Source organism: Crocodylus siamensis, chromosome 6 (assembly GCF_052110815.1).
Source record: "Crocodylus siamensis isolate JL-2025a chromosome 6, ASM5211081v1, whole genome shotgun sequence".
NCBI lineage: Eukaryota > Metazoa > Chordata > Crocodylia > Crocodylidae > Crocodylus > Crocodylus siamensis.
This window is the reverse complement of record NC_143400.1, coordinates 83,485,653-83,512,424: the sequence shown is the minus strand read 5'-3', so window position 1 is coordinate 83,512,424 and position 26,772 is coordinate 83,485,653. Positions and strand designations below refer to the sequence as shown.

The following is a 26,772-nucleotide window of genomic DNA, read 5'->3' as shown; positions in this document are numbered from 1 at the left end:
CAAGTCAAGGGAAGTGATTCTTGATTCTTCAGTTCCATTTGATACTGGTAATGCCTCACCAGGAATACTGTGTCCAGGCCTGGGCCAAGCACTTCAAGAAGGATATGGGCAAATAAGAGAGCCCAGCACAGAGCAACATAAATTATTAGGAGCCTGGGAAGCAAGGCTGTAGACTTGCTTTCTGCCTCTTTCTTGAGCAGTGATAATTAAGGGAATTGTAACTGTACCTTAATTTTGTGTTTAGAAGGTAATAATCATTAAGGGAACTAACTGCAACTGTACCATAATCGTACATCTTGGCTTGCATAAGAGAACCAGGTCACAGGTGGGCTGTGGTCTTGTTTCTCTAAAAGCTGAATGGTCCCGAGTTTTGGTAATAACCAAAGTTTCAGTTAAATATTTATCGATTCATAGATTGTAAGGGGCTGGAAGGGACCTCACAAGATGATCGGGTTTCGCCCCCCCCCGCACTAGGCAGAAAAGACAACTAGGGTCAGGTGACCTCAGCAAGGCGACCGTCCAGTCTCCTCGTGAAGATTTTCAGGGTAGGCAACTGCACCATCACTGGTGCCCTGGTGAACAGTTGTTCACTGAGCCCTGGATGTATTCCCCTGACCAAGTCCCCTCTCAGCCTTCTCTTTTTTAGGCTGAAGAGACCTAAGTCCCTCAGCCTTTCCTCACATGGCTTGCTTTGCACGTCTCTGATTATATGGGTGGCTCTTCTCTGAACTCTGTCAAGCTTTTCCACATCCTTGTTGAAGTGCGGCACCCAGAACTGGATGCAGTACTCCAGCTACAATCTCACCAATGCTGAGTAAAGCGGAAGAATTACTTCCTTCGTTTTGCTTGAGATGCATTGGTTAATGCATGCCAGAGTACTGTTTGGCTACAGCATTGCACTGACAGTTCATGTCCATACTAAGGTCAGTCACAATGCTAGTCAGTTTGGCGCCACCAGGCCTGTATGTTGGTGATTGTTCATTCCCAAATGGAGCACTTTACATTTCTCAGTGTTGAACTTCATTTGGTTCCAATCCACCCAACTTGCCAGGCTGTCTAGGTCCACCTATATCTGCAGATTATTTTCAAGCATGACGACGCTCCCCCATAACTTGCTGTCATCCGCAAACTTGGCCAGTGAGCCCTTCACCCCATCCAAATCATTGATAAAGATGGTGAAAAGCACTGGACCAAGCATGGACCCCTGAGGGACACTACTGGCCACTTCTCACCAGGATGACAGATCTGGTCAGAACTCTCTCGGTCCTACCCTGCAGCCAGCTTCCTACCCACCTAACTGTTGAGCAATTAAGCCCGCAATCCTCCAATTTTCCCATTAGAACATCATGGGATTCCAGATCCTTTTGGAAGTCTAGGTATGCAATGTCGACCTCCTCTCTCTTATCCAGGTGGTGAGTTACCTGGTTGTAAAAGGAGATGAGGCTGATAATACAAGACCTGCCCCAAGCACCACGAGTTTTGGAAGTTTCTCCAGAGGTACCATGATAACTTTGGCCAGCTCCTTCAGCACTCTCGAATGAAGTTCATCTGGTCCTGCTGACTTACAAATGTCTAACTTTTCTAACTGATCACACACCAGCTCAATGTCAACAGTAAGAAGGCAGTCAGTCCCACCATGTCCATTCTGAACCTTATGTAGTATGATTTTTCCCTTAGCCTGGTGAAATACCAAAGCAAAGTAGTAATTCAGGAATTCAGGTTTATCCTGAGTATCAGTAACTAGCTGTCCTGAGTTGGAAGCATGGGGCCATTGCCTAACATTTGTTATCTTCCTGTTCCCTACATGCCTAAAGAAGGACTTTAGGCACTACTCAGGAGGCACAACTTCACTGTCAGGGCAGCTAGGACCTGGAACCAACTTCCAAGGGAAGTGGTGCTTGCCCCCACCCCAGGGGTCTTCAAAAGGAGGCTAGATAGCCACCTAATTAGGGTAATTTGACTCCAGCATCCTTTCCTGCCCATAGCAGGGGGCTTGGACTAGATGATCTGCTTAGGTCACTTCTGACCTTACCAACTATGAAACTATAACTTCCTATTGTCCTGGATTTCTGTCGCTAGTTTAGTTTAAATTTAGTTGCTGCCTAAGCCTTTCTAATCTGTTACCTACAAGTGCAGGCCATTGTTAATAGTCCTCCTTGGGGACTGTCCCAAACTTCCATTGTTTGTATGCCTCTTTCTTCTTTTTCAAGAGGACTATGATATCCCCCTTAAGCCAAGAGGGCTTACCAGCCCTTCTGCTACCTTTCCTCCACAAGGGAATGGACTTCTTTTGTGCTTCAAGGACCGTGTCCTTGAGGAACAACCACTCTTCATGCACTCCTTTCACCTGCAGTCCCTGGTCTCACAGCCCTTCCCTACTATTACTCTGAGCCTGTTGAAATTCACTTTTTTGAAGTCCAAAACTTCAACCCTGCTAGCTGACTTGCCTGCTTGTGATGGACAGTCAATATGATGGTTTCGTGGTTGCTGTCACCCAGGCTACCCTCTATATTCAAGTCGCTCAACAGATCATCTCCTTTAACCAAGACCAAGTCTAGGAGAGCGTTACCTCTGGTTGGCCCATGCACTTCCTAAGTCAGATAGAGCTCTTCGATACAGGTCAGGAAGTAACACGACTGATCTGACTTAGCTGAGTGTTCCTCCCAAGAGATGTCTGGGTAATTGAAGCCACCCATGACAACCATGTCCCATGTGTGCATGGCCTCTGCCAGTTCTCAGCGAACTCTAAACTGAACTCCTCCTCCTGGTTTGGTAGTCTGTAGTATACACCTACAGTTAGCTCTCTCACCGCATTCCACCCCGAGTTTAACCCGGAGGCTTTCAAGCTGCTCTGCTCTGGAGCCGGTGTCAGCCTCCAAGGACTATTTTACATTTATTATGTATTCTTCAACTTACTGGCAAGTCCATCCCTCAGCGAGAAAGTTAGATTTTTCTTTAGAACCAAAACTCCTTCTGCCCTTTTTGTGTTCATAAACACAAGAGCTAGATGGTTTAAGGGTTTTATTTTTTTCATTAAAAGCTTAGTTTGTTCACTATAAATGCCATCACTGCCACTTAAGACGGCACAGATCTGATGTATAAGTCAGGTGCCTAAAACGTCTGCTTTACATCAGTTCAATCTTTGGTCTTTGGGCTGACACTACAAAGTGTCCATTCCAGTATTATTATAAAACTCCTTTATTAGTAATGTAATACTTTGAGACCTTTGCACATGCATGCAGAGTACACAGCAGACTAAAACCATCAGGTCCCACCTGAGGCATTTAATTCTAATTTGAAGTTTAGTGTGCAGTAATATAGAAGTTAGGAATTTTGAAATTACATATACAAACTATGTCAATTTTTTAAAAGCTTTTAATAATGCAGGCCATTTTTGAACGCTGAAATGGCCCATCATTAAAGCTGTTTAAAAATGCTGAACAACAACAATAATAATACTGCTGCAGAAGCACTCTTAAATAACAGCCAAAATTTCAAAATGAGACTTCTAAATATGGAGCTGTGCACAAATTTGATGCACTATGTTATACACAAGCAGATGCTAGAATATACTTGGCTAAGGCAAGTATATTTTATTTGGCACAGCTCGTTCCAACTGAACAAGTTAGAATTAGATATGGGAAGTAGAAACTAAGAGCATGTTAATGAAATTCATTTTTTTTTCCTTTTGTGGGTCGCAGTTACCTTTTTGCACTCTTCTTTCTCCCCTTCCTTTTTCTTTTCCTTCTCTTTCTCCTTCTTAGTTTTTTCATCTTTGCCACTTTCCTTCTTGATCTTCTTTTCATCCTCTTTCCCACTCTCGGCCTTTCCTTTTTCTTTTTCTTTTTCTTTCTTGATGTCCTTATCAGGCTTCATTTTCATCACTTTTAGGGCTCGGTGAAAGAACTGTTTCTTAAGGAGCCTTACAGTAAAAGAGGTTATACATATAAGTGCTATTGGAACAGCTGCATTTAGAACACAGTTATGTTGTTAGATATTTGCAAACCCTCAGCAGGAATCATCACTGACTTCTCATCAGCAGGGCCAGATTCTCCTGTCTTGCACTTTATGTAACATCTTTACAAAGTGGAAGGGTGGGGGGTTGTCAGGTTTTTGCATAGGTACATCTGGTTTGTCAGCATTTTGCATAAAAGTTATGCAGTTATTTGTACCTAAGACATTGGAAAAAATCAGATTTAAAAAAAAAAAAAAATCAGGCCCATTGTTTGATCAGTTCCTTCGATACATTTTCATTCCAAAAATGTCTTTAAAGTTCATGGCAGCATTCTCCACAGTAGAAGGAGATAAGGGAAGCAGATGTATCAAGCTATGTGGTGAGAACTTCAGGTTAACCCCAGATGGGTTCACAACCATGGGAGCACACTCAGGCAACACCATTCTGTTCCATGACAAGCAGAAGTTTGATGGAAGGTCAAATTGTGGCTCTGTCCTGGGCCCCAGGCCCCAGCCCTGTGCTGTCACCACCCCACAATTCTGGTCCCAGCCGCCGCATATCCTGCTCCTGGACACTGCTCCCCACCCACCCACAGCCCCATCCCACCAGCCTGGCTGAGTACACCCTACCCATAGGAGTCCTGGCTGGTCTCCAGGGAGATTTCATCCACCTGCTCTGTCTAGCACTGCTAGAAGCGAGTGTGGGACGGACAGGCTGGGGTGCTCAGGCAGTGGCAGAGATGCTAGTGGCAACTGCTGGAAGTCGCTGCTATTGTGGGGGCTGCTGGGAAGCACAGTCTGGCTACTGCATACCTGGAGGCAATGGGACTGGGTGCACAGACCATGGCCTGGGGTCTGGGCCAGGTGGGGCAGAGGAACCTGCTGTGGGTCGGACAGAATCCCATGGTGTGCTAGATCTAGCCCGCAGGCTATATTTTGCCCACCCCTGCCTTACACTGTGGGAAACCAATTGTGATTGCCTCAGAGGATATTACCGACTTGTAACCCTCTCAAATGTGTTCCTAAATTATTTTATTATGACAGGGTAATGTAATTAAGCCCTTACTACAACCTGTTCAGCTTCTCCCAAGATTGATGGAACTCTAGAACAGCTCTGGTAGAAATCAGACATGAGATCTGGAAGTGACTTGGTCCTAATGAAACAATACATAGAGGACAGTTTTTACCAACAATGCAGCTTTTGCTGATAGGTGGTATAGGCACAAGTTCTTAAAGGTTTAATATGTGGACCTGTCAAACTTAATACCATACTGAGGTACCAAGAGGTAGAGGGTTCCAAAGAAGATGCATTAATCAGGATTCCTTAAGGAATCCAACTACTCTAAAAAAAAAAAAAAAAAAAAAAAAGACAGGCTCTGGACAGATATGATGTGCAAATGGTATCAAGTCCAGATTGTTCCAGTGCTAGTAAGTAGTCAAAATATTGATGAAATGGGTGTTGATGACATAGATGGTCAGTGCCAAGAGGCTGACTAGAAAATGTCCTTTAGCTTAATACCTCAGGAGGCCTCCTACTTTGGAGCAGGACATGATGAACTTAGCTAAACAACTTCTTTTGGCATATGTCAGATTTAATGTGACTTGATACTTGTGTAGGATCTGAGTATTGTTCTGTCAGATTATGTTCTGCAGATCAGGCAAGAAGAAGAACCTACTGCACTGAGAGGTTTAGCAAATCTGAAAACTATGCTAGGGCTAGTAAAAAAAAAAAAATCCTAAGATTGGGAGGAAGGAACCCCAAGAGTCATCTAGTCTAAGTCCTTGCATGAATGCAGGTTGTGTTATCTCTAAACTATCCCTGACAAATACTCATCCAGCAAAGAGCTGTGATAATTGATCCTATATCCTGGCTCTGCACCATGGAGTTTGGAAGGAAAGTATTCATCAGTCTTAGTATACAGGGCATTTGACAACTATTGAAAAGGACCCCAGAACAGAGCCAGTTCTGAGTAGCACACTTGCTTCTGGAAAAAACAGATTTAGTCATAATTGTCCCCGCTTCCAAATGAGGTTCTGCAACACTGGGTCCTTGACAGGGCATTCATGTTTGTACAAAAGCTGGTTATGTGAAGTGATCTGGTAGAGCGTCTGACCACATGGAAAGTGCAGAACCAGCCACATGATCCAGTGATGAATACACCAGCTTGAAAGCTCCTCCTTGTCTGTTGACATAACACACAGCTGTAATGCTGTCTATCAGCACCTGGACTTTGGATCTCTGGAACAGAGATAGAAATGCTTACAAACCAGGTACCTGGCTCCCAGTTCCAGAATGTTTTATGTGCAGTAAACTTTCTAAGGAGACCATAGGCCATGAATTCAAAGACGATCTAGATGAGTCTCAACTCACCTCCTGAAGAGAAACATCTGTCTAAGACTTGGGGGAAAAAGCAGAAGAGGGAAAGATGCACTCCCTCACATACCCGACCAACAAACTTCGATCAGTTTAAATGAGAAAAGGACTTCTAGTGGGACTGGAATAGATCGGTCCAGAGGAAAACAAAAGTGATTAGACATCTTGCAAACATGACACGTAAGAACTGACAAGAAGTGGGATAATTTAATCTGGAAGGATGACATAGTATCCAGGAAGGACATGACAAGAAGTCATGGCTTTAAACTGCAGCAAGGGAAATTCAGGTCACACTGTTTCCCTCAATACCAGAAATGCACTCAAGGACCCACTTTTGGCCACTGGATGCTTTTCAGCTGGTGAGCTTCAGATGAGCCAAAGATACAAATCAACTCCTATGCTTCTCACAGTTCCTACTGTCCTGGAAAGGAAGACGTGTATATCTCTGCTTATCACTAGACAATGCTCCTTTCCTATCCTTTGACAGCTGGATTGAAGCAGATAGGTAGGATCACATAGATGTGTTGGCCCTCAAGCTCAGGGCTGAATTATAGCAGATGTAAAATCGAAAGGAATGCAAGGAGGAAGTTTTCATAAGAAGTGCCAACTATAGGCAAGCATCTTTTGCCTTTTAAGTCTGCTCAGAAAAAAAAAAAGAGACAGATGGTGAAACAGTCAGGGATGTGTCCTTCACTGAACAAAGAAGGCACTTACACACACTGCAGGAGAGGAATGACAAATCCCAGAGACTCAGCTTTGGCCACAATGGCACAATTTTTAATCCTAGGGAAGGAGGGAGGCTGAGGGGTTCCAATTTACTGGATAAGAAAAACTAGCAAAACACTCTCCTTCACACTCATCTTGAAGACAACTGGGAAACAGAATTAACTGACTAATCACAAACTCCAACAATTGCAGAGAAGCAGAAAGACATTGTGGCTAGCTCTGCCATTTATGCCCTTGGACGGAGGGACTCAAGCATATCCTCAAATGACAGTAATGGCCCAAAGCATCCAGTCTTGTACACACAGCCACCCCATGGAATCCATGTGGACAATCATATGAAGATTAACAAGGGGTGTTAAAAGTTTTCCAACTTTGGTCTTCTTAATAGAAGGTATGTTTTATTCTTCCAAGGCATAAAATAACAATCTACTATCTATCTTATCTATCCTTGGATATGGCCAGTATGCTCTTTAGTGAAGTTCTGCTGCCAGAGCTTTGTGAGTTTAAGAGCCCAGACCTTTGGAGCAGTGCCAGAAGTAGTCTTTTTAAAGAATTATTCTGTTAGATAAATACACTAAATGTCTTGTGGAATTGGGATAAATTTACATTCCTTTGACTTTTACCATTGTCCTTTTTTTACAACAATGCTGCCTTTTTGTTCCTGTGGCACAGTCACCACTGGTTACAGCTGGAGGCACTATGATTTTTAACAGCTACACAGTGAGTTCTTTTAAGTGTTACGGAGTATAATCAAAGTTATGAAACTACATTATTTATGTGCTACTGGTATAACACCAAAACAGATGTTTTTTCATACCTATAACAAAGGTATGCTAGCCCAGGAACTCTATTGAAGTAACAAATGCATATGCAACAGCATAATGTTTTTCAAAAGTACTTACGTCCTCTTTTCAAAGCGCAATCTCCTAAGTAACAAAGGCCCTTTAGAAAGTGTTAGTAGTTAAGACTATTAGGATTGGAAAGGCATACCTATTGCAATAGTCAACAACAGACTCTCGAGTTGTAAATAAGGCTTCCTCTCCCTTCTTGGCTTTTGCCCATTTGGAATCCAAAAGGCAGTCCACAGCTTTGGAGGCTGAAAGGAAAAAAAAAAAATGGAAAAGCCTGTGTTAAATTGCTCTAAAAGTTCACTTAAACATTTAGCATGCCCTTTATACCATGCTACAACAGAATCTGCAAATCATCACCTCACATTTGCTACAAGAACAAAACCCAACCAGTATAAGGAAACACAGAGAACTGACCCTTACAGAGATGGGCCATAGGGTTACAAGCAGAACTCCCACTGATGCCCATGGGTGCCTGGCCTTCAAGAAAATTGCAAGTTCTCAACCCAAGTTTTAATAAGGTATTATTTAAAAAAAATAATTAAAGGGACATTCCCAAGAAAAAAAAAGGGGAGAGGGCTGGAAGAAGGCAATCCCGACTAAGGGGTGAGGGTTATTATTTTCTAGACATTACTGTAACATACTGCAAATGAATGAGACTCAAAGTGATCAGTTCATTCTCAACCATACGCGAAAAGCAGAAAGTGAAAAAGCACTGAAAAAAAGTCAGTCACATTTATTCTTTCAGAGCAAGAAAAATGCAAAGATATGTCACATTAAAAAGAAATTGGGAGTAGGGGTGCACGGATATTTTGGGGGCCAATACCGATAGCCGATTTTTAAGGAGGCATATCAGCCAGTCCCGATCTGATTTCCAATATGTAGCCTGGCAGTTTGAAGAGCAGTGTTGTGGGGGAAGGGAAGGGGCATGGGGGGAACAGATCAAGGCCCCCTCAGTGAGGAAGAGAGTGGAGCTCAGGCTGGTACTGCCCAACTGGGGTGGGGCAGGGTGCAAGACAAAGCCACGGCTCATCCAGGAGGGCAGAGAGAGGGCATGTGCACAGCCCGGGAGGATGGGGGGGAACATGTGCTCCCAGATCTGCGTTGGGCAGGGCAGGCTGGGGCTGTGGCAGGCTCTTCCCGGCAGGGGCTGGGCCAGACTGCACTTGGGGTAGGTGGTGGTAGCACTAGGAAGGGGGCTACAGAAGGAGCTGCAGCCCCCTGCCCCATATTCACCATAGCCCCCCCCTCCTTCCAGCGCTGCCACCTACCCCACCCTGCTCCGAGCACAGCCTGGCCCAGCCCCCACTGGAAAGAGCCTGGCACAGCCTCAGCCCCACACACAGATCCAGGGGGCACATGCACCCCTTCCCCCTGTGCTCTCTTGGGGTGCACGCAGCAGCAGGAGCTGCTCCCCCACTTCCCCACCCGGATGAGCTGCAGCTCTGTCCTGAGCCCCACCCTGCCCTGGCTGGGCAGCACCTGCCCTAGCCCTCCCTCACCATGGGGGCCTTGATCTGCCTCCCCCATGCCCTTTCCACCACAACAGATGTACCAGCTGAAAGCAGCTCTCCATGCTCCCAAGCTGCGCTTCTTGCCACCTACATACTGTGCTGAGTATGCGTGCATGCATGGGCCATTTATTGGCCACATCAGGCCAATTTCCAATACAGTCAATTTTCTTTCCATCGGTGCTGATCCGCTACTGGACCAATATATCAGTGCACCTCTAAATTGGGAGCACCAAATACTACTACTGTTGAAAAAACTAAGGTTATTTTTGTCTGAAGAAAAGAAGACTGAGGGAGGATTTCATAACAGTCTTCAAATACCTGAAAGGCAATTAAAGAGAGGATGGAGATGGGCTTTTCTCTGGCCACAGGGGACAGGGCTAGAAGCAATTGCCACAATCCTTGGTAGGTTTGTTCAGCATTTAATTAACCTTACTGTTACAGACTGGCATTTTATTTCTGCTTTGAAAAGTGTTGTCTCTCAAGCTGCTGGCCATTCAGTCTGTTTTCTATCTTGGTCTGGTAGACGCAAGAACTTTCTTCCAAAAAATTTCTTCCTACTCCCCCTCTCCCCCTTCCCAATGTAGGTGTTTAGCTTGTAATCAATTCAATGCTCTATCTTTTCTTTATTAATCTAATCTGAACAGACTCAGTTCCTCAAATCTTTCATGTCAAAGCACAATTACCAATTTGTTAATTGTTCTTGTGACTTTTCTCTGAATCCTCTTCCAATTACCACAATCTTCCTGGAACTGTTGACACCAGAACTAGACAGAGTAGTCCAAACAGTGGTCATACCAGTATCAGATACAGAGGTCAATTAAACCTTCTTTCTTTACGAGATATTTGCCTGCATACATATAAAGGCACAAAAGAGATGCCCAGATGCTGCTGTGCTCTGTTACTCCCACAATGCAGCACAAAAATGTAGGGCTGGAAGGGACTTTAGGGACCATCTAATCCAACCCTTCCTACTCAAGGCAGGTTCATCCCTAAATCATCCCAGCCAAGTTATTAAATAGGTACTTTGCGTCAGTCTTTCATCAGTCACACGGGATGCCCATGCCTGCTATGGGACAGGGAAATCTGGGTGAGGGGGATCCCCTACCCTCCATCAATGCTGACCTCGTGAAGGAACACCTTGAGAAGCTGGATACCTTCAAGTCAGCTGGCCCTGACAACCTGCACCCCAGGGTACTCAAGGAGCTGGCGAGCGTCATAGCCCAGTCCCTGGCACGGCTCTTTGAAAACTCCTGGCGCTCTGGTGTAGTGCCCGAAGACTGGAAGAAGGCCAATGTGGTGCCGATCTTCAAGAAAGGGAGGAGAGTGGATCTGGCTAACTACAGGCCCATTAGCCTGACTTCTATCCTGGGGAAGATCTTAGAAAAGTTTATTAAGGAGGCCATCCTTGATGGACTGGCCCAGGCTAACATCCTAAGGGACAGCCAGCACGGGTTTGTTGCGGGTAGGTCTTGTTTGACCAATCTCATTTCCTTCTATGACCAGGTGACCTATCACCTGGACAAGGGAGAAGAGATTGATGTCATATATCTTGATTTCAAAAAAGCTTTTGATCTGGTATCCCATGATCACCTCTTGGCCAAACTGGCCAGTTGTGGCCTTGGCTCCACCACGATCCGCTGGCTGGGAAATTGGCTTCGTGGTCGGACCCAGAGGGTTGTGATTGATGGCAGTCAATCATCATGGTGCCCTGTAACCAGTGGGGTCCCTCAAGGCTCTGTCCTGGGACCCATACTGTTCAACATCTTCATTAATGATGTGGACATTGGAGTTAGGAGTGGACTGGCCAAGTTCGCCGATGACACCAAACTTTGGGGCAAAGCATCCACGCCAGAAGATAGGCGGGTGATCCAGGCTGACCTGGACAAGCTCAGCAAATGGGCAGACGAGAACCTCATGGTGTTTAACACCGAAAAATGCAAGGTTCTCCACCTTGGGAGGAAAAACCTGCAGCACCCTTATAGGCTCGGCAGTGCTACGTTGGTTAGCACTACAGAAGAAAAAGACTTGGGGGTCATCATTGACCACAAGATGAACATGAGCCTCCAATGCGATGCTGCGGCTAGTAAAGCGACCAAAATGCTGGAGTGCATCCATAGATGCTTCTCGAGCAAATCCCGGGACATCATTCTCCCCTTGTACTCGGCCTTGGTGAGGCCGCAGCTGGAGTACTGCGTCCAGTTTTGGGCTCCACAATTCAAAAAGGATGTGGAGAAGCTTGAGAGAGTCCAGAGGAGAGCCATGTGCATGATCAGAGGTCAGGAAAACAGATCTTACGATGACAGGCTGAGAGCCACGGGACTCTTTAGCCTGGAAAAGCGCAGGCTCAGGGGTGATCTGATGGCCACCTATAAGTTTATCAGGGGTGACCACCAGGATCTGGGGGAACGTCTGTTCACCAGAGCGCCCCAAGGGGTGACGAGGTCGAACGGTCACAAACTCCTGCAAGACCGTTTCAGGCTGGACATCAGGAAGAATTTCTTTACTGTCCGAGCCCCCAAGGTCTGGAACAGTCTGCCAGCGGAGGTGGTTCAAGCACCTACATTGAACACCTTCAAGAGTAAATTGGATGCTTATCTTGCTGGGATCCTATGACCCCAGCTGACTTCCTGCCCTTTGGGCAGGGGGCTGGACTCGATGATCTCCCGAGGTCCCTTCCAGCCCTAATGTCTATGAAATCTATGAAAGTGTTTGCTTAAACCAATCTTAAAACTATCCAAGGATGGAGATTCTACTTCCTCTCTGGGCAGTCTGTTGCAATCATGTTGCAGTGAGAGAGGGGGGTGGAGGGTACACACTACAGCCAGGAGGTTTGCCTGAAGTTAATACAGAGCAGAAACCACCACTGTCCCCCTCCTCAGTTTCATAAGTACAGCTGCAGCACAGATAATATTATTTTGAGGTTTTTTTCTTATTTTTACACTTTGTATAATATCTTCTCAGTAACAAGCCACTCTTTAGCCTGGAAAAGCGTAGGCTCAGGGGTGATCTGATGGCCACCTATAAGTTTATCAGGGGTGACCACCAGGATCTGGGGGAACATTTGTTCACCAGAGCGCCCCAAGGGATGACGAGGTTGAACGGTCAGAAATTCCTGCAAGACTGTTTCAGGCTGGACATAAGGAAGAACTTCTTTACTGTCCGAGACCCCAAGGTCTGGAACAGTCTGCCAGCAGAGGTGGTTCAAGCACCTACATTGAACACCTTCAAGAGTAAATTGGGTGCTTATCTTGCTGGGATCCTATGACCCCAGCTGACTTCCTGCCCTTTGGGCAGGGGGCTGGACTCGATGATCTCCCGAGGTCCCTTCCAGCCCTGATGTCTATGAAATATGGACTCCAGTTACATATCATTTCAAAATATTTTGAAATATTTTGAGAAACTTTTCTTCTTTCACATCCATAATATAAGGTGTTTAAATAGTTAAATAAAGTGGCATTTGCTTGCATTTTAACAGAATTTCAATTTCCAGTCATATGTAGCTTGACACAGATCACAATCAACTATTAACCTATTAAGTAACAGACTAAATGTTAAAAGTCTATTTAAACAAAATTAATTATATTAAAAACAAAAGTACCAAATTTGGTATTTTGTTGCAAGTCACCACATTTTAGTGGCTGCCAGTCACTAAGAACTAACCTTCAATAACAAGGCTATATAAAATAGTTTAGGAATATAGGATTTTTGAAGAACAAACTCATCCTTGCAGCCACTGCTGACAGGGTGAAGTGGCCAAAAGCGGGCCTGTCCCCTGAATATATTCAGCAAAAAGTAATATTAAGGGTGTGGTAAGGCTGGGGTGTAGAGGAGGTGATAGGAACAAAGCTCCTTCCCCATTACTGAAGTACTGCGGTAGCACCAAAGAACAGATGGCCCTTTAAGGCTATGGGACCTCTCCCATACTATGGACTATAAAAGCCAAGAAAAAAAAGGCAGTTCCTAGAATCACAGAGAAGTAAGGCTGACCTCCAGAGCTCATCTAGTCCCACTCCCTGCCTGAGGCAGGATCATCCCTATCCAAACCATAATCTCAACCTTATATAAAATTACTGTCAACTCTGACAACACAGGCTTAACACTCTAACCTGCCACAGGTAAATCAGGGAAACCACAGAAGCCAACATCCTGCTTCTATGAAATGCTGTCAATATACATTCAAGTGAGCCTGGGTAAAGGGCCACGCACTCCACTACAAAGGATAACAAAAAACCCCACAGTCCATACCACTCTGGCCATGAGGTAAAATTCCTTCATGACCCCAAATATGGCAGTTGATCTAAACCTGAACAGAGGGGCAAGACCCTCTAGCCAGGAGCCTCTGGCTTTGGTCCCATGAGGTGCATTGGCACACCCCAAAGTCGCTACAGCCGAGGCCGTAGCTAACACCCAATGCCTCTGAGGAGGCTTAAAAACCTTGTTGTATGTAGTTGTACTGTGACTACTGAAGAGGTCGGAGCTTTCCATAGAGGACCAGAGGACACATACGGTTGTGGAAGCAGAAACCCAGAAAGGTGGCTGGAGAGCACAGTGAAGGACCATAGGCTGCAGATGCAGGAGCAGAAGGCCAAGGGACTGAACTCACTTGAATTTTATATGATGGCAACGGGAGAGGGGTAGAGCAATAACAATTCCAGACCACAATGGTGCCAGTAAGGTATTTAGGTGATATACCCACCACGCTACTTTGGGACTATGCAGGAAAGTGGCTGACTGGCACAATACAAACTGAAAACCCTCAATATACAGTAATACCACCCAGCTCTTACACTGTTCTTTTCCGCCAAACATTAAGTATTTTACAAAGGAGGTTGTTTTGTCCATCTGTAAAAGGGGATAATACCCAAGCAAAATAGCTAAAATAAAAGATTTAAGTACAGGTTCCTTGCTTGCTATTTTTTAATCAGTTATTTAAATATGTAATCATAGTGGTGCAATTTAGAACTCAATTCACTGAGAAAAACAAAACAAAAACATGGGAATATGCTAATCATCCTGGCTGTATTTTAGGGATATAGCAATTCATTTAAATCCTACCTAGTCCCAAGTAATACTTTATGCTAGAGTAGTGTTACATTGCTTTTGTACCCAGTACAAATAGGAGGAGCATCCCTGACAGGACACACCTCCCTCCTAAATCAGCAAGGCTTGGGAATAAAGCCACATCTACTCTAGCAGTGTTTTGTTGGTTTAGGAAGATTGATAGAGCATTTTGGAAGGGTGCTCCTAGCATGGACAGAACTGGACTTTTGACACAGTTTATTCCAGTCCTATACCCTGCCCTCTCCCTGTAAGAAATCAGCTAAACCAGCAAAAATGCAGATTGGCCAGTAAAACTAGATCTGCATTAGAGTCTTTATCAGGTACCTGCATCTAGAAGAGGCTCACACCTCTTTATACCCCTGACTGATGCAGCACCTGTGCTGACAAGTCTGTCAGGCCTGACTGGCATGTTCTCAGAGCCTGGAGAAAGGAGGAAATGTCCAGCTCTCCCCAGCCACCTGGATCACCTTCACTTGAGAGTTCTGGATGGTGGCAATGAAAGGGATAGGAAAGAGAGAGCTGTCCTCCTTTAAAAAAAAATTGCATTAATAGTTTAAAAAACCCATAACATTATTTGTTGGAGTTGAGCAAAAAAACCCACTGTCCTGTCATGAGAGATGAGAGCAAAACAAAATTTGCTGCTATCACTACTGTTCCCCCCCACCCCAGTTTTATATTTAAAGACCAAAATAGGTGGCTACAGAAACATCTCCAAAAGTTAAATGGAGATCCCATTACTGAACAAATAGAAAAGACTGACAATCCAATCTATCAGAAAAGTAATAATATATATAAAATGCTTACATAGCACTAGGTATCTGCAAAACTTGGGTATAGTGAGGATCAGTTACAGTTCACACATGTGCAAGAGAATCCTCACTTACAATTAGAAGTGGAATAGGAAGGTACAGTACTGACCCGAGCAGGGTGCAGGGTCCGGGGCAAATCAGCCCATGCAGGGCCCCACCCCTGCCCCTGCTGTGATCCAGGCCCCAGACCCAAAGAAGCCACTGCTGGCATCACTCCGCAGGGCCCCCAAAGTGTGGGGCCCAGGGCGGTCGCCCTGATTTGCACTCCGCCAGGGATGGCCCTGGGTACAGAAGCTTATCCAAACTTAAAGATGGAAGTTTTAGGGCTGGTTTCCAAACTAAGACTTCCTGGCTCATGGTGCTGACCCTAGACTAAATACTTCTCATATATTACAATGAAAAATGCAATTAATAGGAATTGAAAAAGTTACTGACTTGGGCAAATGACAAGCTTGCCCTTGTTTTACGACAGCCTACAAGCCATAGAGGACAGCTGGCACAGAGCAGCATGATGTACTTGAGGGTGCCAATACTAAACACATTAAGTTTACTGTCTAGACTTGATGCAAGACATAAGCTTCATGCTGAAAGATCTGAAATCCTTGCAATTACAAATAAATCACTAGGGTCATGTACTAGGGACTTGCTGCCCATGCTCCCACCATTTTTCAGGTTACAAGAGATAAATGACCAGAACCTCTCTCTCAAACAGCCACCAGGACACTCAGGAAGATACAAACTAAACTAAATTCCATTTCACACCATCCCCAACTGGTAGATTTCACAGACCTGCTACTCAATGACTGACATGCATCAGGGTGCCAGGATACAGTGCAACTTTAAGCAGCAGTTATCAGCATGAACCACTGCTTGGTTTCCACTGTAGTCACCCGTCTTGCTCCTGTCAGGTCCAAAGAGCACTGCCTACACTCTGATGGAAACCCCAGGCTCGGTGTCCTCCAATGCCCTGAATCATCTTCCAAGTCTGACTCTGTCATCTGATCTTCCACTTAGTAAGTCTTTCATTTCTTAATTTGCTCTTCATAATAAACTGGGTCTTGCCATTGAAATGGATATTTTACCCTTGGCAGTTGGTTGCCTTATGGTATCACCTGCTTGTGAAATCAAAGATGGTCAAGTTCATGTTACTTTGCATGAGTTTTCTGGATATTCAGCTGAGATTCTGGACCAGGTTCAGAATCTGTGAATCTGCATTTACAGAAGAAGGGGTCAAAATAGGTCCTTCCTATTATTCACTAACATCCTCAAATGACAATAATTCCCATTAGGTCAAGACATTCCTCAAGTGTCTGGACCAAGCAAGGCCCAACTTGGGTGGTCTTAACCAAACTGAAAGTAAATTTCTTCTCTCTGCTCTACACGTCTCTTGACTAAGATGTCCTGCAAAAAACCTGACCACTTTCTAAAAAGAATCCTCTATTATGGGAAGCAACTTCGTGGATATTTCATATATACCCTGAGCTTTTGCCAACCTTGAAAAGCAATCTTATCATGCAGTACTCCTCAGCTGCCTGCCTCCCCAGTTCAACTTCCAGTCTCAACAATATGACCACTCACTTGGGAAAACAAAGTCAATGGGATAAGCCTTCAGGCCACTAAAAGAGCCTCAGCAGATCTCAGTAGGATTCCTCCACACTGCCCTACCCTGCAGAGTTAAGTGCATGAAGCTGCTACTCTTGTATATCCACTTCACTGAAGAATGCTTTACTCCGTGGGACTTTCAGCATGCTCTGTGCTCCCTCCATGTAAAGCACTTATTCTTTCCTAGCCAAAAGGCATTTGACTTTAACATCATTCTTCTGGGAGCACCCACACACAATGTTGGCTGTTGCCACTGCCCCTATTCAGGATCCATGCACCTATGCAATATGGGGGCGCAATATGGTTGCTTGCTCATCCTTTCGTGTCTGGGGCAACAGGACCAAGAAATAGTACAGTTTAAGCCAGTGCTAGCCCCTGCAATCTCTGGGGCAGCACTGTGCCACAATTATGCTCCATGCTCATGGGCAAAGGGCCTGCTGTCCTTCCATTTCTTACCCTTCCCACCCTGCATCCAGGGAAGGAAATGGAGGGAATGTCTGGGTCAGAAATCCATGCATCCCTCAGATCCTGCAGTGGGTGGGGAAGCACCTTCCTTCTTCTATGTTCACCTGCTCCAGTCTCCCATGTGCTCATGCTCAAGGACAAAGTTATGGCCAGAGTATCAATCACCCTGCCCTCCTACCAGAAGCATCTATCCCCAGTTGAAAAAAACCTCTGTTGAAAGGAAATGGGGGTATTATTGTGTCTATTGCCATCAGCTCACTATTGTTGCCCTGGGTGGGATGCCACTAGTTACTCTGAGGTCCACGCAGAGTAAGAGTGAGGTTCACATTGCTTGGGGTTCCCCACAAACATATAATCTAAGCAGGTTCCTCCACCAACTCCTTTTGGCAGTTTCTTCAGGTGTGAAAGAGGCAACAGATGGAAGGACAGGCCTTAGCAGTCTAACCTTGAGTACCCAGGAGCCAGTCTGTTGACCTGAGCCCTGCCTACCAGCTGAGATGATGTGCCTACCACTAACCTCCAAACTCCATGTGGGCCCTTGAAATAAGAGAAGCCTTTAGCTTTTTTTTTTTTTTTTTTTTATTACCAGTATAGATAATAAAGAATCCCATGTCTTTGAAGCTGCAGAATGAGGGTTCACTGTATTTACTTCTATACGAGTAAGGTTAATTTTCTGGTTAACAAATGCCTGGTTTGTTTTCCAAGCCCTGGGTTATGAAATTTATACTACACAGGTTAAAATTTTAGTAAATTTAATGAAAAATACAACAGTACCATATTAGTAAATATGCCACATTAATATTTGATTTAAAATAATCCTACCAATAAAATAATCAACTCTGTGGCCCATCATGTTGGTTGATTTTGTTGGACAGTTGAAACGTAGGTATTTGGCTACAGCTTTCTCCTCTTTGAATGGCTCACCAACTTCCTACAACATAAGAATGTAAAATTAAGAGACTTAACACATACTATAGGTAATATACTTTTGTTTTGACTCATCTCAGATGTAAAAATCCAGCTTATTTTCATGGCAACATATAAATAAAGAACACCGTTATACAGTGAGTGTAAAGAATATCTTTGCCTCAAAGACCCTTCTATGTAAAGAAAAGGAATCAAATGATCTAAGACATTGTGATAATACCAAATCTTGAAGTGACAGCAAGTGAGCTTGTATGTTAAAAAAATAACTGTAGGAGATTTAAGTGTTTTGAGCGTTGCTTTTCTTAAAATAGTTTGACATATCTTTACTTTCCAAGCTAAGAATATACAAATACCAAACACTTCATGCCACACTATAAACATAGAAAAAGATTACACAAATGAACAATGATATGCATCCAAAATAAATAAGGACCTATGACCTGCTTTTGTTTTAATAATTATATCTACCACCATTCAATGCTATCTAAAGTTTATTTTCAGAGGAAGAGAGAAAACTATGATACTCAGCCCATGACCCCTGGGTCTCCTTAGAAGTCCGGACATTTGGTGGCAGGGGAAGCAGTGGCAACATTCACTGCCACAGCCTCCACAGACCTATGCTGGATCTAGCCCACAAACCAGCAGTCCCACAGCATTATAGGAGACTGACCCCATCTTCAGGTCCAACCTGTGGACTGGCCGTGCTCTACTCATCTGGCCCCCAGGGGCAGAAGGCTGAGCACTGCATAAATATTTCAGGGAATAAATTTCTGAAATGTCACAAAACATCTTTTCAATTACAATTCTATGACTAGACTATCCACAATTTGTATAAAATGAGCTAGTTTCAAATTCTAAATGTCTCCTATCTTTTCACCAGGAACTTCAGTTGACGTTTCTAAGATATCCCTAATACTATATTATTGCTGCTTTGTAGAGACAGTTGAAGAAAGCCACTAAAAACAAATTAGACTGAAAGGTCTCATTCAGCTGGTCAGAAGTTGGTGTTTACTTATGGTAATATGGGGGGTGGAAACCAACATTCAGCCAGTAAAGCCCACTTACTAGGCAATGGTGTTACTCGCTCTTTCCGTCTCCTAGTAGGAGGATAAGATAACTCTAGGCTGAACTATTAAGAGCTTTGTAGAGTTTAATGCACTGAGTTCTACTCTGTATTACTACATGCGCCAAATTTAGTCACTCAAAATTTTCAAACCTGAGTTGGATTGCTAGCCCTATTAAAAATACTGAAACAAAAAAAATCTCTTGATGAAACTGTGGCCAGTTATTTTTTTATCCCTTGCTACACTTGTTTATTTGTGGATATAATTTATGCCAAACAGATTAAATACTTAATTTATAAGCATAAAGTTCTCAATGCCCTAAATTATTTCTTAAAGGACTGCTGTTTCAAAAAAGCAAAAGGAAACCTGGTTAACTCCCAGATAAAACTATAGCCTTCAAGGTGGGTTTGATTCAAATCAAATAGATTTAAATCATGATTTAAATCACTAATTAGGAAGTCTTAATTTTGTCACTGTTTTCCATAAAAAAGTACATTCTTGTTACATCACAGAGAAGCTTAATGGGAACTTCTAGGACAGTGGTTCTCAACCTTTTTTGTACCAGGACCCATTTGTAACCATCAATGGCCAGTCCTCACCCAGGGCCCCTCACTCCCCACCCATTGCCCGCACCCCCCCAGGCTCCAGGCCCCCAGTGTGGGGGATGGGGGGGCCCCAGGCAGCTCCTCAAAGACTAGAAACTTGCCAGCCTGAAAGGGAAAAGCCATGGTTTCCCATATTTTTCTCCTTTAAAAGAGAATCCATTTTTTCAACTTTGTTCGTGACCCTGTCATATATCCTTGCGATCCACACTTTTGGGTCGAGACCCACAGATTGAGAAATGCTGTTCTGTACTGAGCACTGAATCCCACTGGGTAGAGTAGTTTTCTTTAATCTTTATTAATCTGTAGGGAAGCTTCTGGGAACCCCACAAGATTGGGCCTCTAATATAATCCATGGCCCGTTGTGACCTATTTATAAAACTTTTCTTAAAAGGTTACATGAATATATTGTCTAAAATAGTACATAATTACAAGTTCCATGATGATATCTTTGAGCTTAAGATATGTTAAAATTAAAACTTTCTTTATATAGGTTTTTTTTAAAGCATCTTAATCAACAAATAAATATGATTAAATCAAAAAATATAAATTAAATTTTTAAAAAATCAAATTTTTTTTTTTTTAAATTACTGATTTTTTATCCACCCTGACAGCCCTACAACTGACTTTCACCACGCAGGTAATTCTGATACGATTCTGTTCAGCATTCAAGTAGAAAACAGACCTGTTGATATTTACTGAGGTAACAAAAGCAACTGAAGTGAGCTGTCAGTACAAAGGCTTAAAACCTGTGCGTACTAGCTAATCTGGAGCTGCTCTCTCCAAATAGGATGAATTCATCTGGCTGCTCTTACTCTTGGAAACATTTAAATGTTGCCAAGAAACCAGAGCACATTGGTGGTTTGAAGTAGCACTTCTTTCCCCCCACTTTTCTGCTCAGTTGTGAGAAGAGGGACACGATCTAACACAAGCTGGTTCCCTTTCTCAAGATAAACAAGGCCAGCAAGACAACTTATTGACATCTTCAGACAAACAAATATTGTATGTCTTGATGCCTTTCTACCTTGTTTTTAATTTAACTTTTATGAGTTTAACTTTAACTGTTTTTAGCAATATTTGGATTTTCCATAGCATCATGCATGAGGAATTCAAAATGCCTGGCAGTTTTTATCCACATCCCAGAAGGGTTCCAAGGTGTACTCTTCAGATGGAAAAATAAGAATGTAAGAGCCACATTTTCAGTGACAGTTGGTACCTACAGCTCCAATTAACCTGTTAGCAGGTGCATCAAAGAGCAGAAGTGCTCCACCTTTAGCCCACAGGCCAGATCCAGCCCCTAGTGCTGTGCCACCTGGCTCTGGCACCCCCCACAAATCTGTGGGGAGCCCCATGGGTCTGCACATACTGCAGGAAGGTGCAGGACTCCCAGAGCCTAGGCCTGACAGGGGAGGCACTAGGTGAGTGGGGCCCCCACATTCTGCAACCCACCACCACTTACCTTGCACTTGCAACTCTAGCTGGGACCCTGCTCTGGCCCACAGCAAGGTATATGAAGCCTGCATTACCTCTGGACCCAGCCAAGTCATACAGCAGTGATCATAGCTCTGACCTGAAGCTGCCACTGCCTAGCTGGGCTAGGTCCAGAGGCAGCAATATGTGTACTTCCTTCACCCAGATGCAGCATGGCTCCAGCCACAGCCAGAGCTGCAAGGGGACGGTAAGTGGGAGGGAGGTGCAGGGGGCCCACACCAGGGGATGCAAGCACTATGGGCATGGACAGGCATCAGGCAGAAAGGTGGGAGACAAGCAGGGGAAGCTGGCAGTCAGTCTAAGCACCACAGGGGTAAGCATGGGACAGGCAGGAGGCAGGCCAACTGACCTCCCTATGGTCTGCCCCATCATCACCTGCCTCCCTGCAGCAGTGTAGGGGATAAATACATGACAACCCTACAAAAATTAGATTCCAGATATGGAAAATTGTAACATGCTTATAACATTTGCATGTCTAAAATCTAATTATGGGGGTATAGGGGCTGTCTTAAATCCAGAGTCATCTTGGATTTGGGTAAATATAGTAATAACTAATACAACATCCTTCAACCAACAGAATCCCAAAGCTTGTGTCTAGTGGTTAGAGCAGTAATTGAAAATAGAGCAGTCTGGGCTATATTCTGAGTCTCCCACCACCTTGACTAAATAATCACATTCTTTGCCTCAGTTTCTCCACTTGTAACTTTTCTACAGAACGGAGACACTAGGATGTGAGCCACTAAACAAGGACTCTTTGCCCAAACAGAAACACAAGCAACATTTTAGACAGAATATAATAATCAGCATTGGAGTTTGGCCAATGCAGTTCAGCCTTGGTGCCTACTGAATCAGTAGCTTAGGTTTCAAAGCTTCCAACATAGTTGCAATGTGCAGCTGAATGCCTGGCTAAACCCATTCACTTACCTCACTGTTAGACTACTCTGTGATTGCATATGTTTAGTTTTTTTGCCATGAGAGAAAAGAGCAAGCTTTGATCAGGTTTCTTGGGTAAGATGTTCAAGACTCCCCCCTGCCTTTTGGGATATGTATATTGTTTAAAAAAAATCTGACAAGAAAACTCTATAAAAGAAAAGTGTGTTATCCTGGGGCATGTGGGTACTAAACTCCTTTGTAGAAACAGCTATCTTGATTAACTTAAACCTCTAGGTCTTTAGAAATATATCAGTTGAGATGCATCATACTTTATGACTGGTTCTCTCAGGAAATTCTTTCAACATTTTGTGTTTATCTTTTCCCCATTACTTCAGTTAAATTGTCACTAGAGTGACATTTACTAGAATCTTCATTTCCAAAATGTCTTTACTGGAGCCTTCAAAGAGCATGATTTAGTTAATTCTTCCCTCGTTGCCACAACAACACAGAAGAGAGCTTTTACAAACAGGAAAACCCCACTGAGGTGAAACAACAGAGCAAAGACTGGAGAAATCTGAAAGGAATAAATTGTGGGGCATGATCCTGCAGAATTTGAGGCCCTTTGGCCCTGCTGGCCTGGTTGCTGTTCAACTTGTCTCACCACCACCACTCCTAAATCCATCCCACCACATGGAGGGATCAGGTCCCCAGATCCCTCCCCATATTAAGGCTCATGCTTGCCACTGGACCCCTTTCCACCGCCCCTGCAGCCAGAGGCCACCCCTGTGCTTCCGGGCTAAACTGAGTCCACAAGGAGCCCTGAGGTCTGGATCTGGCCCAGGGCCACAGGTGAGTTTGACGTTCCTATTTTAAATAAACAATTTGTTCCACAATATTTGAACTGCCTGTTAGGGGAAAACATGGTTATCTTCAAAGGTAACTTACAGTTTTACTTCCAAGTTACCTGTCAACATTTTTGAACCATTCCAGAAAAGTTCAAGCAGACAAGAAAAGCAAATCTCACTTGATTCTCAGTTAGGATGTTCCTGGGTGCCTTGAACATCCTAATTAGATCTCTGTGATCTAATGTTCCACATGCTTTTTAACATGGAGGGAGAGGGCTTCTACAAAAGAGAAACAACATATTCACCTACATATTGATGCCACAAGTTTAGGCACCGATCCTGCCAAGTCATACATATAGATGTAAACATAACAGTTGTCCTGTTAAAAATTCAGTGCAACTGCTTACTGATTCAAAGTTAAGCATGGGCATATGTATTTGCAGGGCTGGAGTTTTGGGTCCTTATATGAGATACTAATTGACATTTTAAACTGTTATAGTGAATGCTAATTGGATACATAAAACAATTTTGTATGCAGGATAGATGATTATAACTCAACTTTACAGGAACTTGATTTTTTTTTCTTTTATTTAACTTTTCCTGGGTCTTTTTTAACCCTTAGGAGTAATTTAAATAAAGAGGTTACGGGGTTAAAAATAAACTCATTACCAAGAGAGAAATATTCCTCTTAAGTCTTTTTTTCCCCCAGAAAATTACACTTCATTAGTGGACTAGTACAGAGACGTTATAATTAGGCATTACAATCCCAAAATTATAAATACAAAATTCAAGTTACACTTAAAAAACCAAGCATGATCTGATCTGGTAAGACATGTACAGCAGTGAAGACACCTAGCTTTGCTCTTAAGTGACATCTTACAATAATCCATATGATTCTTGTTTAAACATTTTAGCATTTGTAGTCCCAGACTAAGCAGCTTTAAACAATTTTTGTTCCATATTTTCACTCCCTCGCAGCATCATTTCGTGAATTTGAAATGCTTGGTTACATCATTCGTACTGTGTTTTCTGCTCCAAGCTACTGACTCGTGTCCTTTATCTCAATCCTGTACAGATTCAATTTCTGATCTAGGTATTCTTCCAGGCATTATTTTTTATGCTCATACATGAATACACTAAATAAGAATAATATGATTTGATACTTGTAAAGATTTGAAGATTCACTTTAAAAAAAAACCAAAAAAACACTTGATTTTTAAGAAACAGATTTGCCCCTACATAAAATACAAAAAGAACATGTTGGATGGTTAAACTGGCATTACAGCTTTTTACATCAGAACAGCCAAGTGTCCTGGTGACTGTGGTCCTCAATTTGAAACTAATTTTGCTACACAGTTTCAGATGGGAAGAACCCCAGCCCCAAGTCCCAGTGGTCACATTCAGGGGACAAGTTCACAGTACCCAGCAGTACTTCCTTCAATATGCTGCATGGCGCTACTGCACTGGTTTTCAAACTTTGTGGACTCAAGGTGCCCTGTCATAAGTTTTGTGAATGGGGTGGCACCCAATTTAAAAAACTAAGTTGTGTATTACACTGCTTACCTCCTTCTACAAGGGCTAGACAGTAGGGGTGGGGAATTCATCCAGGCAGGGACACCCTGAGCCTAATTTATCTCCTCATACCACACAGCAGCCTTCAAAGGACCTGGTGATCCATGGTTCCCCAGCTGAGAATTACTATGCTATAGGTATGGACCAGCAGCAGCATGGCAGTATCCACATGGTATGTGTGTGGGTAGGATGGGGGAGGGAGGGCCACTAATTAGTACCACTGACAGTTTTTGCCAATTAGCTGCCCATACTTCAATGTGGACTTTGCTATGTACGTGTAGCATGTTTTAGTGTGTCACTGCCAGGCACAGCAAAACTGTGCTCTGAACAGGACCAATGCTTATGTGCTTGGAGGACTTCCCCATTAGCCTTGCTTCAGTTATACCTCAGCACTTGGCAATGGTATCATCCAAAAATCTTTGAAGTACCAACGTCTAAACTTGTGCCACAGGTCATCTGAAAAGCAGTGATGGCTGAGACTAATAAACCACTCTTAATATGTGCTCAGTGCTTCGCAGCCACAATGTCATTATACAAAAGCAAGCGTGAAATGCAGGAGTGACCCAGTTACCCATAACCTCCCCAGGCTCCAGCGTTTAACAGTCCCAAACCGCTGGTCTAAACTGATTTGTAGCCAAAGTAAATCACACGTTGGATACAATAATCCATTTGCATCTCTTCTTCAAATACCCCCTGCACACCAGTTCTGAGTCAATTGTAACCGAAGCACTCAGAGAGCCGGCACAATTGTGCAGCTAAGCACATCCAGAACGTAACAACAGGCAGAGACGCTTTAAAGGTTTGCTCTTTAAAGATTAAGCTCTAATCAATGCATTTACCAGCCAATTCCCAATAACGTTCCCAGGTCGGGGGGCGGGGGGGAGGCTCAGCAATACTTCTCTGAGAAACCCTGGAATAGACACCCAGTGGAGGCCGGCGCAAGGAGATCTATGCTGGAAATCTTCAAAAGGAGCCTGGACCCACACCTTGTTGGGGTTACAGGACCCCAGGTGTCTTTCCTGCACAGAGCAGGGGGGCTGGCCCCGATGACCTCATAAGGTCCCTTGCAGCCCTAAACTTCTGAGAATCTGCATAAAAGGGGCAGCAAATCTTTTCATACCAATCCGGTGGTTGGGACGCAGCTACACTTGCAGCCCAGCCTCCTGGAGAACCAGGCAACACACAGGCACGAGGCCTTCAGACCTGTAAACCAGGGATGCTTTTATGGCTGGGAAAGCAAAACCCTCCTGCTTGCAGAGTATTTACAGAGAGGAGACACACGTGTCCGTCCCCCCCGGGAGCTGCTCTGCACGCTCCTGTGCATCCTCCCGCCCACGTGCCAACAGCCCCCGGCCAGCTGCACCCGCGCACTGAGCCCGGCACCGAGAGGCCCGCGCCGGCCCCAGGGCCCGCTCGAGCCCGCCGGAGACCCGGGCAGGGAGCTGCCCGGCTGCGCGCGCCCCGCGCGCCCGGCGCCCCCCGCAGGCAGGGCGAAGCGGAGCCCCCGGGGAAGTCCCCTGCGCCCCGGACGGCACCGCTACCTGGATCCGCTTCCTGTGCCTGCGCCGCTCCGCCATGTTGTCCCCGTCTGGCGGCCGGTGACGTGGGCGGGAGGGGGGGCGGAAGTCTCGCGAGAACCCACGCGACCCTTATGTAAGCTGGGGGGCGGTCTTCGGAGTGTCCCGAAGTCGCCCGCGTCTGAGGCGGGCCGGTGTTGGGCCTCCTTCGCACGGTTGTCGTGTCACCTCCCCCTCCCCCCCCCCACACTTCTCGTGTCACCCCCACCACACTCCTGTCGTGTCACGCACACCCCTCACACACTTCTGTCGTGTCATGCCCCCCAACTCCTGTCGTGTCACACACCAGCCATACACACGTCTGTCATGTCACCCCCGCACACATTCCTGTTGTATCACACCCTACACACATTCCTGTCATGTTACACACACCCCACACACTTCTCGTGTCACACTCCCATGCATGCTCCTCTCATGTCACACTCCCACACACTCCTGTCAAGTCATACACCACCCGTACACACTCCT

General features: G+C 44.5%; 1 protein-coding gene across 1 annotated transcript in view; it reads right to left on the bottom strand.

Moving 5' to 3' along the window:
• SEC62 (SEC62 preprotein translocation factor) overlaps positions 1 to 26,336 on the bottom strand; it is a 36,291-nt gene extending 9,955 nt beyond the window's left edge. The window contains exons 1-4 of the mRNA XM_090052154.1: positions 26,269 to 26,336; positions 18,176 to 18,284; positions 8,045 to 8,150; positions 3,706 to 3,922 (exon numbers count right to left, since the gene is read on the bottom strand). Coding sequence (XP_089908280.1) covers positions 3,706 to 3,922; positions 8,045 to 8,150; positions 18,176 to 18,284; positions 26,269 to 26,304 — 468 coding nt within the window. The 5' untranslated portion in view covers positions 26,305 to 26,336. The remainder of the gene's footprint in view (positions 1 to 3,705; positions 3,923 to 8,044; positions 8,151 to 18,175; positions 18,285 to 26,268) is intronic.
• Positions 26,337 to 26,772: the final 436 nt, after the last annotated feature.